Source organism: Nicotiana tomentosiformis, chromosome 1 (genome assembly GCF_000390325.3).
Source record: "Nicotiana tomentosiformis chromosome 1, ASM39032v3, whole genome shotgun sequence".
Classification (NCBI taxonomy): domain Eukaryota; kingdom Viridiplantae; phylum Streptophyta; class Magnoliopsida; order Solanales; family Solanaceae; genus Nicotiana; species Nicotiana tomentosiformis.
Genome location: NC_090812.1, coordinates 155,944,870 through 155,963,950, shown reverse-complemented (window position 1 = coordinate 155,963,950; position 19,081 = coordinate 155,944,870). Strand labels below are relative to the sequence as shown.

Below are 19,081 nucleotides of genomic sequence, written 5' to 3'. Positions count from 1 at the left end.
GCTGTGTTCATTAAATAATAAGCAATCATGTTGAATGTGTATTTGTATTTTCAGCTTTGGTCTTCACAACAATTGGGGTGAAATTCAAAATAGCCACGGTTTCAAAAGTAATTGAAATTTAGCCACTTTTCATGTAAAGATAAATTTGAACGAAAATATTGTTCAAAATTCGAAAAATATTCTAGCATATTGGAATTTCAGTATAATATATTGGATTTTCGGAAAATATTCACTAGAAGTTCATATACATGTATTTCAATTTTCACTATATTATGTTAAAACTTTCCGTGCGTTGAGTTCCAACATAATATGCTGGAAGTTCATACACAGGTGCACCGATCTCTAGTATATTATGCTGTAATTTTTTGTGTTGTAGCAAAATAATGGTTATTTCTTAATAACTTTGCAAACAATGGCGAAAATCCAGTACAATGGAGAACAACGGACTATATCTTACAATTTTCCTGCACCATGTATTATTCTCTGGAAAAAATGGGACGGAAGCACGAGCTCGAACAGATCTAATTTTTAACCATGGATGAATTTCTGGTCTTTATCCAAAAGAATTAGAATTTATATATTTAAAATTACATAAAGAGTATTAATTATATGTTTAACGTTCCAACATATCAAAGGATATAGTTTTTACCAAAATCCTTGGACAGAGAGTACATACTTTCAATTCTTAGGAATAAGACAAGAAACCAAGAGTAGAATAACTCAAATAAAAAAAAGGTAGCAGACTTGAGTTGGGATGTTGGTGATTGTGTCTATGTAAATGAGAAGGAAAGAAAGGAGAAATGCGAAAAACGAAAAAAGGGAGAACGTTTCTTACTAAAATTCTCTATTAAGCTGAAGGAAAATTTTAACTACACCCTCTACCAGTTATTTACGAGAATAACCAACAAGATAAGCTACTAAACTAAATGATATGAACTTGTTTAGTGATGAAAAATTATCCTGCTGATATTCTGCGTTGTCAAAAAAGATCGACATAAAACCAGTGAAATCCTTGTTGGTAACTAATTAAAAGCAAGCAAAAATGAGGGGGAAAAAGCTCTTCCGCCACTTTGTATCCATAAACAAATTGCTAACGAAACACTACGATACCACAAGGGTAAGGTCTTCTCCGGTAAATATTAACTCCCACTCGATGTTTACATCAAACATACTAATTTATCATATCTAGGCGATAAATTAAGGTGCAAATGTATCTCAATCGAGTATAATTTGACAATAATTGTGTATGTAAATATATGTCTCATGTATTCATTGAGCTGGTGCAAACATGGGTACGCCTTGTCGTAAGGTAGAGCGCACAATCCCCAAAATCTTTTGCCGATTTCTATCAACGTGGGGGCGTCTATTAGTAAAAGGGCATAAGTGGAGAGTTTGACTGAATCAATTACAAGTAAATCTCAAATTAACAATAATAAAAATAACGAATGTAATCCCACACGTGGGGTCTGCACAGCAGTGTGTACCCAGATCTTGTGAAGGTAAATCTCAAACCGAGTAACATGGGATGGAAAATGGTTGATAAAGAAGGTAGGAGCAAATATCAAAGACAAACTAGTTCACCAATATCCTCGTTTTGCAGTTTGAATTCGAGATGTGGCCTTTCAATACAATATGCATACTTTCAGCATGGAAGGAGCTATTTCAAAGAAAGACAATTAATACAAAAATCTAGTTTGTCAGCGAACAAATGATCCTCTAACAGAGCAAATTCTCCTGAACCTTTTCAGAACATAAATGCATTCTTGTCAAAATTGATACATCAGAAAGATTAAATTTTAGAACTGCTAATTCTATGAGAAAAGCCGCCTGTGAGAATTACATCCTCATCTCAGCCGAAAAAAAATGACTGCGTTACCCTATTGATTTGTCAAAGCAAAAGTGGAACTTTTCCATCGAATTCTAAAAGTTTATAATATGATCGTTGGACCACCAATCAATAGGAAGCAACTAGGTCAAGACAATCTTCCTCAAGGATACAAAAAAGAACACCTGCTTCTTGATTTGCAAGCACCTGATGCAGAGAAGTCCTGCTTTAGGAATTAAGCAGCTTTTACTTTCCGTGATGGGGGACGACGGAATAGACTAATAAGATCGTCAAGACCCTGTTTAGCAATAACATCATATTGGTTAGATGAGTTTATATTCAGTTTTCTTTTCTTTATATTTACAAATTTTAGGTGGTACAATAATCAAGGAAGTTTTCGTCTCTGTTATAAACTGGTTGTGTTCGGAACAGCAAAAAATTTGTAACCAAGATAAGGGAATCAGGATCAAGTAAAACCAGAAGACGTACCCTGGTGGTGATAAAAAGAAAACTGAAAAGTGTAATCAAGTATGATCCTAGTACCAACAGCAAAAGCAAGTCAAATGTCACGCTGGCAACCTGCAATGAGAACAATTTAATCAGTTATTTGTCCAGGTAAATAACTGAAGAAATGTAGATTTAACTGCAGACGATTAACAAGCAGACACAATTGACTATATAGATATGGGTGTTAAACAAAAAGTATGGACCAGTAAGGCATAAAATAAGCAATCAGTGAAATAGGAAAACTTTGAGTTAAAACAATAGGTCCTAAATGTTGAAACCACAGTGGTCAGAGATAATTCCTTTTTTTCCCTTGATGAAAATAAGTGGTTGGAGATGCTCATATTCATCACAACATGAGACATGGAATACTGGTGCAAGAAGAGGGCTGTGCAACTATGACACTCTATGCCCATATAATAACTCTTTGGAGTGTGAAAAAAATAGAGTGAACTATATGCAAACATGTATACTACTGTAAAAACTGGTCCCTCGAAAAGCAAACCTCACAATTATTCCTGAGTCTCCCTTATCTTTCTGCATCCCACAAGCTGAAGAGTACTCATTTGCTTCTAATGGTAGGTCAGAATTAGTAACTTGTTGGTAACAGTGGGGGCACTCCGAGAAAATTAAACAAAAATATTTTTGTTCATTTTACTTAATTACATATTTGCATTTTGAAGTTTTACAGAATTATACAAGTATTAGCCAGGGGCAAGGCTAAAAGAAAGGGTGGATATATATATATATATATATATATATATATATATATATATATATATGCAACTTGCATTTCGAATTGTTACAGACTGTACAATTATTTCCATAATGTTAGGATGCCATGGGCAAAGCCAACAGATAATGTGGAGATATTTACGCACCTGATATATATGCAACTTGCCACTAGTTGAATCGTAAAAAGTGAACATTCCATCTAGAGTCTCATGCTGTATATTCACCTCTGCAGTATGATCAGCTAATTCCTGCAGACATTGAAAATATACAACCAAGAAATTATGAGACTATTTGGAAGGGAAAAAAGAAACAATTAACTAAACACAAAATTTAAGCATAACATGCCTCTAAAATACCTTTTCCAGTGCCTTAATAAGCGGGTCATTTTTTGAAAGAAAAGGTGCCACTCGAGGTGTTGTAGATAAAAGATCTAGCCAAGACCTTATGTAGGAAGGATTGACGGCTAAACTACTATCGTCTGCAAATATGCTTATGCTTTTCTGCTCCTGGTTATAAATGTGTTTCTGCATATAAAGAATTTTGTTAAACAAACTTGTGAAACTACTGTTGTCTGCAAAAATGCGGCATTCCTAATACATGAAATAGCTCACTTCATGTTAAGACAAATGTTTGAAATAAGCAAAATACCAGAACACATTTCTGATTACCTAAAAGAAGGTTTACGAAAAACTGAGTCACATGAAGCTGCAGAATAAAGGAGAAAGAAACATATATGAAAAATGGTTTTTGGTAATCTAAAGTTCTGAACCAGCTGATCAATCACCCCACTCTTCTCTTCAGAAGTAATTCAGGATATCAAAATCATCTGTTCTCTATAATAGAAGACATGCAAAACAACATCCTACATATATTAATGCAAAATGATCATCCTCTGAAATACAGTCTCCCCACCCCAAAGAAAAAAATGATGCAGAAGATGCATATCACAATCAGGAATTTTCCTTGACACTAAGGAACAAGCAATGTAATGAAGACAATAAATACAAATCTCAAATATATATACTGACAGAACTACTCAAAATTCAATCTCTCTCTTTTTGACAAGATAAATAGTTTAATTAATGATGGGGGAACCCCCATATACAAGCCACTACTCAAAATTCAATCATGTTGCTCATTTAATTAATTAAAGGAAAAGATGCAATAATACTCGTGAACCAGCAGAGAATTTCCAGACTATTAGGCCTGAGCTCAATTGTAAACTTAGGAAACCTGAAGAGAACTTCAAAGAGGAGAAACTCTGGAGTTATTCTAGATTAAGGGTAGCTGTTGAATTATGATTTAAACTGATTTTGTTAGCTATAGACTAGTTCCACTAGCATAACATCAAGAGATCCCAAAACCACAAGAAAAACCAAGACTGCAACCACTATCTGCCCAATAGTCTCAGAAGTATGATCATACTTCAAATTAAAAAGTTATGCTTTTTGATGTTGAACAGAATATGTAGATGAGAATCGACTGTCTCAAAGGGAGCATGCATGACAAGACCAGACCTATAAGAGGCCAAAACGTTCCTGTCTTTCTTTTTCAAGTTTACTGTTAGACTGCCACTGTTTATTTCTCATATAGAAGAGAACTTCATTATTGGAAGTTAAAGGTTTATCAGTATAAGAAACTAGCAGTTGCAACTGAGACAAAAATTTCGTACTACAGGGGAAAAGAGGTAGGCTAAAGTCCTTACCGCTAAACTTTCAGCAACAAGCTTGACACTTCGAATGATTGAGGCTTCACTGACAAAATGTCTACACAGGAAACCAGGAGTTCAGCAAATGGCAATCAGAGAAGTTACAAAAATAGAACAAAGAGGTATTAGAAGCTAAGCCACAACCTGTTATCAGCCAGATGTCCTGTGCTTTCCAGTAATTCAGGTGCAGCAGAAAGTTCAGACAGTGTTGCTGCAGTGACTCTCAACCTTGAAAACTGTTCATGCTCCCAGGCTACCTACACCATTTAGCAGCTTTAGCACAGTAAAAAGACTATACATCGCATATAAAGACAATTAAACAAGTAAAGAGGGTATATCTGACTGCTTTATTAACCAGTAAAAACAAGCTTAGTAGCTTAAACAGGGAAACTCTAGAGACTATTCAGATTTAAGTGGGATATGTAGTGTCTAGTCTAAAGAAAGTGACTGTCAAGTAATAGTCAATAAAATAGCTTAGGACTAGCTCTCTAGCTGGCTTATGTTACACAAAATAACTGCGATTGTCAAAAACTTATACACAAATTACATCAGTAAAGGGCTTAACTTTTATCCATGACAAAATTACAGATTAATGATGCATACAAAATCATAAATGCATTTGTAGTTACTAGGCAATATGGAAACAGGAAAATAATCTTCCGTTTCCTCAACTTCATGCTACATTCTTCATCCAACTCCAAAGATTTCCTAAAGCTACTTTGCAGAATAGATAAGGAAAGGACGGCTGCAAATTCATTCTATTAAATTTATATCAAATCTTTTCCAAGTTTACTGAAGGGGAAAAAGAGCAATGAGTTTCCGCAGAAAACTGTTTGGAATTATAAGATAAGGTGGGGGGAAGTAGGTAAAGGAGAGTGTTATTTGAGCATGACAGGGATAAGCAGGTTGAGTCTAGGGGTGATCATTTTGGAGCAATGAAACGCGATTAAATATTTTCTTTCCAGATTCTTCCATCAAGGTTAATTATTCATGTAAATGATAATACATGGAGATTGGAGGGTGGTTAAAAAGGAGTATGGAGATGTCGCTCTTTGCATAAGATCAGATGTGAAGGTTATCTCCACTCTCGGGAAAAGATGCTGCATAAGAAGCCTTTTTCTATGGTTCTTTTACTTTTGCCTAGAAGTTCGATTTCAACATGGTAAATCGAGCATTTCACATAGCTCAAACAAATTATTAGTCTTAAAGACAAATATGCTTTAGGGCAAAAAGGAAGGGGGGTAATGACCACTAAGTTACTAAAATCGCACCAGCCAATCACCGAATCTGCACAAAGCCAGAGGGGTGGGGTGATGACCACCAAGTTACTACAGTCGCACAAATAGCATCAGGCAACCATCACCTAAGTTGCTCAGCCACGGGTGCGGGTGTCCGACACGGGAACGGATCTAGAGGTCGGATCCTTCGAGATGTAAATTCTAAGACTCGGGGATACGGATCCTAGTACGGATACAGGTGCGGAGATCCGGTTAAAAATAATACAAAAATATAAAAACTCTAAATTACGAGAAATTTGTGGAATACTTACGTATAGCTTGTAAAGTGTGGATTTCTTTTTTATTCTCAAGTTGTAGATAAGTAAAGGATTGATTTCCTAGATAAGGCATGCTATTTTCTTCAAATTTACCCTAGTTTTGGTTCTGATTTCGGGAATCAAATTGTATCTCGTCTCGAATTTTTTCGTTCATCGCGGTCAAAGTACTCAAAATTGTTTGACCAGATCCGGTACGGATCCCATACCCACACCCATACTAGTGTCGTGTCAACACGGGTGCGGCACTGTCGTGTCGGAGCAACTTAGACCATCACATATGCACAAATCCATGAAGTGTGAGATCTGTACTTGTGACCAAACTGCAGATTGAACACAAATCTCATTCTGGTATTCTCATGTTTGCAACAATAATAACTACTTCAATCACACCTAAGGGCAGGCCTTGAGCCACAATAACCAGTTTTATTTTCTTTTTTCAATACCAGCTTTTACATTACCATAAACAGTGACAAGGGTTTCATTTCAAGTGAAAAAATTGTTGATGCCATTAGAGAGAAAAGCAGTAAGAACAAGTATGGTCCAAAATAAATGGGTATGCTTTCTAGCTCTGGGTGAAATAAGCAGTCCCCTTGTACATGTTTGTACAAATGTTTAGGGCTGGAAAGAGAGTTGCAAAACCTCGCTTCACAAAAGTAAACGAAAGCTGTATCACCACAACAGAAAGTAGCCTACAAAGCTTGAACTGCAGACATAGCCGAAAAAATTAATTTAAACATCATTTCTAATGTAAGATTCTGAAGCTCTAACATTGGTCCAAAGGTTTGAGAATAACCAATCAACAATCCATCAACCACAAACTAGTTGGTGAAATGAATCTTTGTATTAATTCCACTCCATACAGTACATTCCACTCTCAGACCATATTCGAAGGATTTATCATTGTTAGACAATTTTCCGCTGACCATCAGCCTACCACAATTCTCCCCTTTTATCCAGACTTAGAACGGGATGAGAATCTCAGATAGGTGGAGTTCCAAGAGTGCGAGAACAGGGCAAGAAAACAATGCATTATGTCTGACCCTCTAAGCAGGGATATGAATTTTTCTTTAAGCGGTATATGTACTTACTCGAGGATTCGAGATGTTTATTTTCTTGTGCTTAATACCAACTTGAAGGCCCAGTTCTTCTGCTACGGTAGAGAAACCCTGCAAATATCAGTTCTTCAGACAAGAAAGGGCAGCAGTAGAAGTGATAAAATCTAAAATTCTCCTAGATTTCTCCCTTAGACGCCATTTGCATACCCGGAATATCTGCTGTATGTAAGCATTTTCTGGAGGTTTGGACACATGAAGATGTAACTCATTGCCAAGGGACCCAACACTATTCAAGCAGATAGCATAGTCTATACTCTCACGTAGACGCTGGTCAAAACTCCAAAGCCACTGAAGAAAGCTTACACATTCAAAGACAGAACGAGACAGCTGCAACTTAAAAGGACAGGACAAAAATTTTGGGAAGGAGTGGTGCACCTTCTGAGTTCCATTGTAGTTATACGGTCCACCAGATGTCAATCCAAAGAGTAAATTATATCTACCTCTAGTTTTAGGATTTGAATATAGAGCAGAAAACAACCTAGCAATTTCAAGAAGTGCCACTACACCACTTCCATTGCTATCACTTCCCACTGACAATGTCTGTAAATTCAATGATAAAAAGAAGTGATTAAGGTCATTTATTGTAACAGCTCAAAACTTAATAGAGTAAGTCATAACTTACTGGCACAGCCCCAAATGTGTCATATGAAGCCACTATGGCAATAGTTGGGAGTTGATTTGAGTCTGCATCAACTTTAAGTCCAGGTAACCATCCCTGACATTTAACAAGTACTGATAAATGAACTTTCAAACAACATTCTACTTCATTGATTAATTAAAGTAGCTGTTAACCCATGCCCTGCCCATTATTTTTAGAAATTAGTCTGTATAATTCTTAGTCTAATATAATTCAAGAAGGAGGAGATATAATAGGATTATGGTAATATAAAACAGAAAACCTTTTGGGTTAGTACAATAAGGAAATGCATCCATAGAGACTGAAAATGATTTCATTACCAAAATAAGAAAAAAGTAATTCAATGTATTAAGCTTGATTTGAGTGACTATTATAAGTAAACAAAAGAGTTCAATGTACTGAATTGACTTGCTTGACTATATTATGAGGAAAGCAATGCATAGAAACAAATAGATTTGAGTACATAGAGATTCATAGAAAATGAATCCAACAACAACCACGCCTTAGTCCCAAACAAGTTGGGTTGGTATGAATGCATTCATCTATGCTTAAAATGATTGAACTACTAAAATAAGAAAGGCCAAATAATTGAATGTACAAAGCTGATATGATTGACTACTATAAGGAAGCAAAAAGAGTTGCATGCACTCAATTGATTTGCTCGACCATTATAAGGAAATCAAAGTACAGAAAACAGAATCCTAAGTACATAGAGATTCATAAAAATTGGAAAAAAAAAAAAAACTGAGTGTACAAAATAAAGAACCATAACAATTATGAAAAAGAAATTAAAGCTAAGACCATATGTAGCCCCCCACGAAAGCTCACAGCAGCTACGCCTCGATCTCAAGCAATTGGGTTCGGCTATACGAATCTTTACTGACAATGTCGCTCAATTTAAGCAGTAGTTAGCTGAGAGGTGTCAAATCAAATTTGAAATGACCTGATGCGGTATTAGCTTATATTAATATGCATTGATTTGAGCAATATAAACATGTTATTTAACAAAACAGGTCGATTTTTTTAAGACGGATGAGAAAGGTTGTATGTCAAGCATTTTAGAACTAACACCGTAGGCAATTAAGTCAAGTAAATATTCCTAAACAAACATCAATTTAAGAGTCGTAGTAAATCCAACTGCTCCTACTTAAAAAACCAGGAGGTGAACAGCTGCGAACTAGAACCTGAATATTTGCAATGTTGGGGGACGCAATTCTCTTAGGATCTGAGGCAGCAACAACAAGCTTGTAGCTGTAGACATGTGATTAACTGAATCATTAACAAGATATTGACCAAGAAAATACCAAATGGGATTAGATAAAGAATAAAATTGAATGGAATCATTTAACTATATGATAATGATTAAAGATGGCTTAAAAATTCACAAGCACTGTTTTTCAGATGAAGTAAGTGGTTTCCTTAATGGCATCAAGTAGATGCAAATAGTACAAAAGATAGTAAGAACAAAAGTGAATGTGCCCAATTCACAAGCACTTTTACAGTAGACAGTCCAGACTACGTAAAATATCTCTACGATACATTCTAATCTTTTTAATGTTTTAGCATACATACATCAAACAAAAGAGGCAATTCTTCTCTCGAAAACAAAAAATGAGATTCCAACTTACCCGCCTGTGGTAGCTGTTGCAGGTTGACCACTAGCATCATTTCTCTTAACTTCAGCTAGTACAGCATTGATATTGTCATCCTCGAAAGCAAAATATACAGGATACTGCACCAGAATTTCAAAAGGTTGAAAATTCACTATTTTGTTAGACGATAAAAAATGAAATAAATTCAAGATGAAGGATATCCACATAAATTAGAACTATTCAAACAACAGAAGTAAGGCAATGGGAGTAGCCTCCTTGAACAAAAGATAGGTGGTAAAAACTATTTCAGGGCAAAAGAGACTAGTACTAATTTCTTTATCTTTGGGAGAGGACTTATTACTGGGTATGTTGTTGTTGTTGTTGGGAGAGGACTTATTACCAAATTTAATGTGAACTAGACACACTCATAGATCACATGCCAAATAGTAAGTAAAATAGTTCAAGTTGCTCTTCATCACTCTGAGGAAGGATGAATCAGTATGCCAACAACAGAAAGGTTGGACTTAAGGGCTGCCACATTACATAATATTCCTTGTTTATTCTCATCTCTAGCCAGAAACAGAAGCTTCAAGCGCAATTTTTAAAAGAAACAAAAAGACATTTCCCTCTATTCCCCTCTGAAACACAGTCTACAGACATCTCCACCCCTCCTTGATTGAACTCTTCTCTTTCATAGAAACTAACAGAATCAATGTTCCAGCATTTTCTTCTACCAACTAAGGAGCAGTCATGACTTGTCTGGTCTAGATTATATAGATTGCCACTGATTATTCGAAAAAAGTGATTGCAGGAAACAAATTGTCATTTAAGAATTATTTGCTTTGTTACACTAATAGCTGGTTACTAGTTCATGCGATTGAGTTATCCGTTCAGTAACCAAACAGGAGGTTGTGAGCACCCTCCACTTCCAACTAGGAGGTTGTGAGTTCGAGTCACCCCAAGAGCAAGGTGGGGAGTTCTTAGAGGAAGGGAACCGAGGGTCTATCTGAAACAGCCTCTACCCATGGTAGGGGTAAGGTCTGCGTACACACTACCCTCCCCAGACTCCACTAGTGGGATTATACTGGGTTGTTGTTGTTGTTGTTGTAACCAAACATCAAGCTTTTGATAAGGAGTAACCAAACGTCAAGTATGACTATAAAAAAAGATCTAATAAAAAGTTCAAACTAATTAAGGTAAAATAAGCACGCCCAAGTAGCCCTAGACAAATATAACTCATGGTACATGATGAAGGATGTACTATGCATAACATGCATTGTGCCACATAGATATGCCAAAAGGACAAAAAAGCATGGATGATTCATTGCACTCACAGGGATATTAGAATGCGTAAGCAACCGTTCCAACTCAGCCAATTTGCTCATCAGGCTGTTAATACCCTCATCAGCACCAAATGCGTTGTCTAGGTTTTCTGGACTAAGTTTGGGGGGGAGTAAAAGCAGTAAACCCCCTAATAGCTTTTTCTGTTCAATATATTCTGCAATAAGAGATATGGAAGGGCAAGCCCATCAGAAGAGACAATCTAAATACGTATTGCATGAGGAACAGAGAGTTGTACTATAACATGATCAGCACAATCAAGGTTAGTGATGTTTCAAGCAAGGAACGCGCTAGAAAGTAATAAAATGTGTAAATCTTTTTATTTGTTATAAGAAAATACCACCATAAGAAATATGGTCAGATTAAAGTATCTTAATCTTCTATTACTAGAAAAACTAATTTCGACAAAAGTGGGTTGCTCTAGTGGTGAGCACACTCCACTTCCAACCAATAGGTTGTGAGTTCGAGTCACCCTAAGAGCAAGGTGGGAAGTTCTTGGAGGGAGGGAGCCGAGGGTCTATCGGAAACAGCCTCTCTATCCCAGGGTAGGGGCAAGGTCTGCGTACACACTACTCTTCTCAGACCCCACTAGTGGGATTATACTGGGTTGTTGTTATTGTACTAAAAAAACTAATTTCTAATAATGTTGGACTGAGACGAGATTAAATAGAGCAACATGGATAGTAAGAATTCATATAGCTGACCCAAACTTGTCTGGAATTGCAGTGTTGTTGTTGTAGTAAGTCACTCTTTTGTATATTTTTGGGAATTGAATCACGACCAAACTTGTAGGTCACGGGTTCGAGCCGTGGAAGCAACCACTAATGTCTATGTTAGGGTAAGGTGTCTACATCATACTCCTTGGGCTGTGGCGCTTCCCCGGACCCAGTGTGAATACGGGATGCCTTGTGCACCGGGCTGCCCTTTTCACCATGACCAAGCTTCAATGAGTGAATCGTTAACAAATGTGTTGAATTCATTCTAACATGGTTACTTTGGTGAAGAAAAGAACAATAATCTTCTCGGTCAGTTTGTGAGGCCTAAAAAAAACTTATCCACTATGTTTATACCTTCTTCTATATCCAGCCTCCCCGCCCCCACCCCCGCCCCCACCCAAATTACTGGCTTCTCTTTTCTCCTCTCATTCACATGGCCTTACTCTATCTTCAAAACAGCTTACTCATAAGCATTGCCGCGAGAACATACTGAAAAGGATAGATCAGCATTTGTTGGGGACATATCTCTTTGTTATGCTGATGTTGCACTTTCACTATAAGTTAACAAAACTAAAACTAGCTTTGCTATCTAATCATCACCCTGCGTCACATTTTATCAGGTTTATGCATTGCAAATTATTAGAGAATCTTTGAGAAGACAGAAGAGAAATCACAAACAGCTCAGGTCTTCAAAAGGGTGTATGCTGAAACTATCCATGCTATTTGGTTACAGAGAAATCAGAGAATCTTTGAGAAGAGGGTAAGAGATTGGGAAAGCACTGCTAGAAGTGGTGCCTACGTGTGCAATTCCAGGGCATCTGCTGGAGTTAGAAGTTTGTTACAGTCTTTCTTCTTTGAGTTGGTTAGTTTATGAGATGTTGCGTTCCTTGTCTTGGTGTTCTATCTGTAATTACTGAAGGGATAGAAGAAACACTCTCTAATAGCTTCCGGTTCCCGTAGCAAGTATATAGAGTTCTTAATTTGTTGGTTGGTTTTTTTGGGACAGCTAGCTGAGGTAGCTAAAGCTCTGGTTTTATAATTGCTACTTTGGTGATAAATAAAATAGTTTAATTACCCCCAAATAAACAATGATGAGCTTCTTAGCTCAACCATGGTCAGCAAGTGTCTCAATCATTTTAGTGATCCAATGTCTAATCTTTCAACCAATCCTGTTTAGTTTTAGAACTTGAAAAAAAAAATATATCAATCTACTACATCTCAATCTCAGACGAGTTGGTCAATAATAGGAATTCTCTATATATTTTGCTCTATTCTAGTTGGTTTTCTTTTATGAGAAATCATCGAGGCCTCTATTTTGGTCCATTTTATCCCAACACTTGCAAGTAACTCGTCACTTAAGGCAAAGAGTTTATTTCTCTCTTATCTCTACCAGATCTAAAGTGTCGCAACAACGGAGCTTTAACCTTTGACTAGTTGAGATTGGCGAATAACTTGTCATGCTTTATGGGCTTGACTCTTGTGGGATGTGCTCAGCCGCCTCCAACTCTTTCTGTGGGTCAGACAACTTCGTTGGGTCAACACAACAGTAGAGATCAATTAATCTAACTCTTGAAGACAAGGGAAGCACTGATTCACAAAGGAGTCCGGCATCGAGGCCATTTCTCTAGAGGTTGTTTTTTTTTGTTAGGTTATTGTTTGCAGGTTCAATCTCTCTTACTAGTATAGAGAAGAAAAGTCTACCTTTCTCTATATTAGAGCACACGGGAACAACAACCCAGTAAAATCTCACAAGTGGCGTTTGGGGAGGGTAGATTGTACGCAGACCTTACCTTTACCCCGGAGGAACACACGGGGAGTCAGTGTTTTAAAAAGCGATGAAGCGATCGCTTTAAGCGAGAAGCGACGCAAAGCGATGGCTGCTCGCTTTTCCATGTCTGAGGCGACTCGACCACACGAAGCGCTCGCTTCAGTCGAAAAAGCGCGAAGCGACCTTGAAGCGAGAAGCGCTGAATCGCTCGCTTCTGTTCAGAGAGGTCAATTTTTTTAAAAGAAAAAGTTTGGGTCTGTTTTTTTATTATACAAAACAGATCCCTAAGACCAAAGTGAAAACCATTTCTCTCTTCTTCCCAAAATCAATTGTTGTTGAGTACTGCTAGGGTTCAAGTCGCCAGAGACCTCCTCCAATCCTCCAGGTAATTTTTCTTCTTTTTTTCTTCTTTCTTCTTCTTCTTCTCCTTCTCCTTCTCCTTTTTTTCTTTCTTCTTTCTTCTTCTTGTTCTCGTCCAGGCGTCTGCTCACAGCTAGGGCAAGCACGATTTATTTTTCCTTTTATTCTTTTTATTTAGTATTTATATATATATATATATAAAAAATTAACTTTATAAACTGAAATACACATAAAAATTAATAAATAAAGGCTAAAATACTAATCAAATAAACTGAAAATATAATATATATATATATATATATAAATTAATTATATATAAAAAATTAACTTTATAAACTGAAATACACATAAAAATTAATAAATAAAGGCTAAAATACTAATCAAATAAACTGAAAATATAATATATATATATATATATATATATATATATATATATTATTTTCAGTTTATTTGATTATGTTTTTTTCTTATATATAAATTGAACTCTTTGATTATTTATATTGTGCCTTTGCAAGGTTTACATTATGTTTTTTAAGAATTGCGCTTCACTTCAATGAAGCGTGCGCTTCGCTTTGCGCTTCGTTTTTTAACGAAGCGAGGCGAGCCCTTGTCGCTTTTTTGCGCTTCTCGCTCTCAAAAACACTGCGGGGAGTCAAATCTAAAAGCCAATATATGAACAAGAGAGCAGTCGGGTAATAAAAAGTAAATCAATCAAATAGCTAGTCTTTCCTTTCTTTCTCCTTCCCCATTTCAGGTTTTAGAAGAGTTAATTTCGTGCAAGGCACATGTACAAATTTTTTCCCTTTCTTTTATGGCTTGTAGTAAGACTGTGGGATCCAAATGTAAATGGGTATACACCGGGAAATTCCAGCCAAGTGGGGATCAGCCATATGAGCTCTTTATGTATTCCACTCTATTCGAGTCCATTTCATTCCAGTTCAATGTAGAAACTTCTAACCCTAGATATTCTCTAAATCTCACATTTGTACCTAATAGACTTTTTTTCCATCCCTACTAGATTTAGGCCTCATTTTTTATTTAAGATTAAGACGTCTGAATCTGATTACACATCTGAATATCAAGATGTGTATTAAGATTAAGACATCTGAATTTGAATACACATCTGAATGTTAAGATGTGTATTAAGATCTAAATACTAAATGATTCAAATTGTTTGATTTTTAACATCTAAATGTATAAAATTTATCTTTATTTGAAAATTAATAAACATAAAATTTAAATGAAATACTAATTAATCTAATATTCTATCAATAAAATATATAATTTTTTAAAATATGATAGTTGCTGGTGGTGATGGCTAACGGTAGTGCTTGTGAATACCGACTAGAGGCGGTGGTTAGTGGTAGTTTTGGTTGATGGTGGTGGTTCAGGGTAGTAGCTAATAGTGATTGGTAAAGGTGAAGATTATGATTGAGGATGGTGGTGGAAGGTGGTGATAGTTAATAATGACAAGTGGTGGTGGTAGTTGTGATTGAGGAAGGTGGTGGTGGGTGGTGGTAGCTTATAATGATGGTCAGTGCCGGCTGTAGTTGTTGATGGTGATGGGGTGGTTAGTTGTAGTAGTTGAGGTGAATGAGGATTGATTGTGGTTAAAAATGATGGTGGTGGGAATGGTGGGGATGGTGGCTTGTGATAGTCAATAATGGTGGCGGCTATGATTGAGGATGATGGTGGTGGTTGAGTATGGTGGTGGTGGTGGCATGGTGATAGTTGATAATGGTAGGCGGTGGCGACAGTTAATAATAAATATGGATGATAGCATCTTAATGAAATTAAATCTCTGTTATAGATCTTAATCATACATACCTATTAAGACCCGTTAAGTGGTTGTGAAGTAAAAAAAACAAACACACTTAATGATTAAGATCTGAATAATTAAGATTCAGACTTTAAAAACAAACGCACTTAATAGCTGAGATCTAAATAATTAAGATTCAGACCCCCATTAACTGCAAACAAATGAGGCCTTAGCGTAGTATAAGAACAAACTAAGCTTTAACCCCAACTGTTTGGTGTCACCTAGTTGAACGAACAGTATCCTAAACAACAATGAAATTTTGAAGTATCTCATTCTAATACTGCTAAATAACTTGTCTTTTAAGGCAAATAGATACTTCATTAAGACTATAAGTTCTCTAAATCGCACACTTATTCCTATTTCGACCTAATATAAGAATTACAACAAGCTAATCTTTAGTCCGAACTAATAGGTAACGGCAATATTGAAATTTCAATACAGTAAGCCATTCCAAAAATGTCTCTTAAGGTAAACTAGAAACTCTCTAAAGTTTTCAAATCTCATACTTATCTCTACAAAGACCTAATGTAAGTGTAACAACAAAAAAGTTAAGAAAGAAGCAAAAAATCAAGATAAAAATGAAATTTGAATGCAGTAAATTAAACTGCATCTCTATTGAGAGTGAGGCTTCCGAAAATTCATAGTTGCCCCTGCCTGAACCTAATGTAAGTAGAACAACAAATCCAACTTTAATCCCAACTATTTAGTTTCACCTTGTTGAAAAAGCAAATATTCCAGACAACAATGAAATTCTAAAACATTCTATCATTCTAATACTCGTAAGTACTGTGTTTTAAAAGCGAAAACAATAGCGACAAGGTCCATAATATTTAAAGAAAAAGTGAGAAGTCAAGCATGCTATATTCATGGAAAATTAAAGAATGCCAGACATATATGAATTTAGTGAAATAATGATCAAAGGTAATTCAAATAACTAATTCAGCATTCTATATACAAAAATGTTAATATTAATCCAACTCGTCAATGTTGAGATTCAAAGAACCACTCCTTTTCTTTTATATAACTTTCCACGTCATTGTTTGAAGTGCATGGCTTCGCCCATAAAGTGATAACCTCTTGCGAGCATCGCTTTTAAGTGACAGAGCAATGACTTTTAATAACAATACATGAGTAACGTGTCATTTAAGGCAAATCGGAGACTCCCTAAAGTTATAGGTTTCCTTCTCATGCTTATCCCTACCACACACATAATGTAAGTAACGAACTAAGCTTGGTATCTCCTAGTTGATAACACATTTAGAAAGAAAATAACATATTGAAGCAATAGATGGAGTTGCACCTTTAATGAGAGTGAGATTCTTCGGAATCTCACACTCACTCCTACCAAACTAGCATAATCACAATTACTAAACTATAATCCAACTAATTAATATGGCTTGGTCCAAATAACATATATTTAAGTTCAGAATCAATATATGGAGCTGCATCTTTAATGAGAATCAGGTTCACTAAATCTCACGCTTATCCCTTCTTCAGTAACAACAGCTAAAACTAAAGGATTTAAGTTATATACATTGATTGTGTAATGATCTTTTTACAATATCAGTGTACTTTAACATGTTATAAGATGCTACTTACCATTTCTTTTAGGCTATCAATCAATAATATTAAATAGAGTTATTTGTAATTACCTTTTAAATGACCTGACTGTATCACGTCAGTGCATAGAACAAATAGTCTATTTGGCCAAACTTCCAAAATCTGCTTATTTTGAAAAGTACTTTTCTTTATAAGTGTTTTTTGACAAGGTTCTTTTAGAGACTATTAGTTTGTGTTTGGCTAATCAATTTGAAAAACACTTTTGTCAATATTCGAGGAACAATTTGTGCTAGGCCAAGGTTCTAAAAGTACTTCTCGGATAGAGCTACTTTTTTCAGCTTCTTAAAACAGCTTCTACTACTAAACACTACTTAAGTTTTTTCCTAAAAACTTAGCCAGTTACCTCAACCCTCTAAATTAAACACTTAAAAAAATTTAAAAAAAATAAAACACTTTTAGCCTCCCAGAAGCTCGGCCAAACAAGCTAATAAACTCAAAAGTTAATCCTAACAAATAGATATTTCCTAAAAGCTAAATTCCACCCAAAAATGAATGATATTTCGAAACCACGGTCGTGGCAGTACCTTTAATGAGAGTGGGATCCAATTCCCTAACCGGAAGAATGAGAACCGTACGAGAGAGATCGGAACCGGAGCCACCAGAAGCAAATAAGGACGAGCCAGCGTGGTGATTAAGAACAGCGAGCCGAGAACCGAAGGGGACGCCGGAAATATCGTACTGAACAAGCCGGTAGACGTCGACGACGGTGACGGCGTCGGAGAGCTCAACGAAGGCGATAACGGCGATGATTAATACGATCACTGGGTAGTACATCGGGTCTATTACTGCTGGTTTTCTATGAGAATTCGTCATTGGAAGTGTGTGTGTGTTGTGTTAGGGTTTTGCAAAACATAAATGTTGGTTTTGAATCTAATTTTTTTTATTTTTTCTGGTTTTGAATCTGATTGATCAGTAAAATAATGTTAAAATAATATTTGACAGTTTGTATAAGTGTCTTGCCTGGTTTGCAGTGACGAAGGTGAATGATAAAATATGTTTTTATAGGGATTATATTATAATTACACTAAGGACCCGCTTGGACCTAAAATTTGATGTAAGATTTGTTTTAAAAAAAAATTACTTTTTTTTAATTAGCGTTTGTTTATAAAATTTCTAATTTTCACTTGAAGATTCATTTTAAAAATTTTCGAAAATTTAAAAAACTCCAAAAAGTTATTTTTCAAAATTTTCACTCAAATCACTTACAAAACTTCAAAAATAACTCAAACTGAAATTTATGTCCAAACACAACTCTAAATTTGAAATATCATTTTCACTTGAAAAAATTTTCACCATTTTTTCGAATTTTACAATTCTTATGTCCAGCATCCTCTATAATAGCATGTTTGGCCAAGCCGGAGAAATCAGTTTATTTTGAAAAGTATTTTTTTCAAAAGTGCTTTTGAAAAAATACTAGTTTTGATTTGGCTAATCACTTTTGAGCAATAATTTGTGTTTTGCCTCAGAATGTGCTTTTAAGTATCAAATTACGAATAACGACATGAATAAATTTATTTAATAGTTAATATTATAAGTAAATAAATAATCTCAAAAAATTATTATTACATGCAATAATTAAATCTTTTCATTTTATTTAAATAAAATATGAAAATAAAATTAAAAAGTACTTAATTCTTTTAATATAAGTTAAATATATTAAAAATTATTCAACAAATATAAAAGTATTCACCCCTAAAGTCACTATGTATTAGAAAGTTATCCTAAAAATAAGAAAAAATACGTATACATTAATATCCTAAGTATTAGGTTTAACGGTTATTTTAGT

General features: G+C 35.4%; 1 protein-coding gene across 1 annotated transcript; it reads right to left on the bottom strand.

Moving 5' to 3' along the window:
- Positions 1–1,660: 1,660 nt before the first annotated feature.
- On the bottom strand, positions 1,661–18,212 carry LOC104086629 (uncharacterized). The gene is made up of 14 exons (XM_070192629.1): positions 17,820–18,212; positions 11,006–11,169; positions 9,708–9,811; positions 9,264–9,330; positions 8,065–8,157; positions 7,818–7,982; positions 7,590–7,730; positions 7,416–7,493; positions 4,917–5,029; positions 4,770–4,830; positions 3,421–3,588; positions 3,211–3,312; positions 2,315–2,404; positions 1,661–2,123 (listed from the first exon to the last, which is right to left on the bottom strand). Exons 1-14 carry the CDS (start codon positions 18,106–18,108, stop codon positions 2,061–2,063), a joined length of 1,698 nt encoding a protein of 565 aa, XP_070048730.1. The 5' UTR covers positions 18,109–18,212; the 3' UTR covers positions 1,661–2,060.
- Between the last annotated feature and the right edge of the window lie 869 nt (positions 18,213–19,081).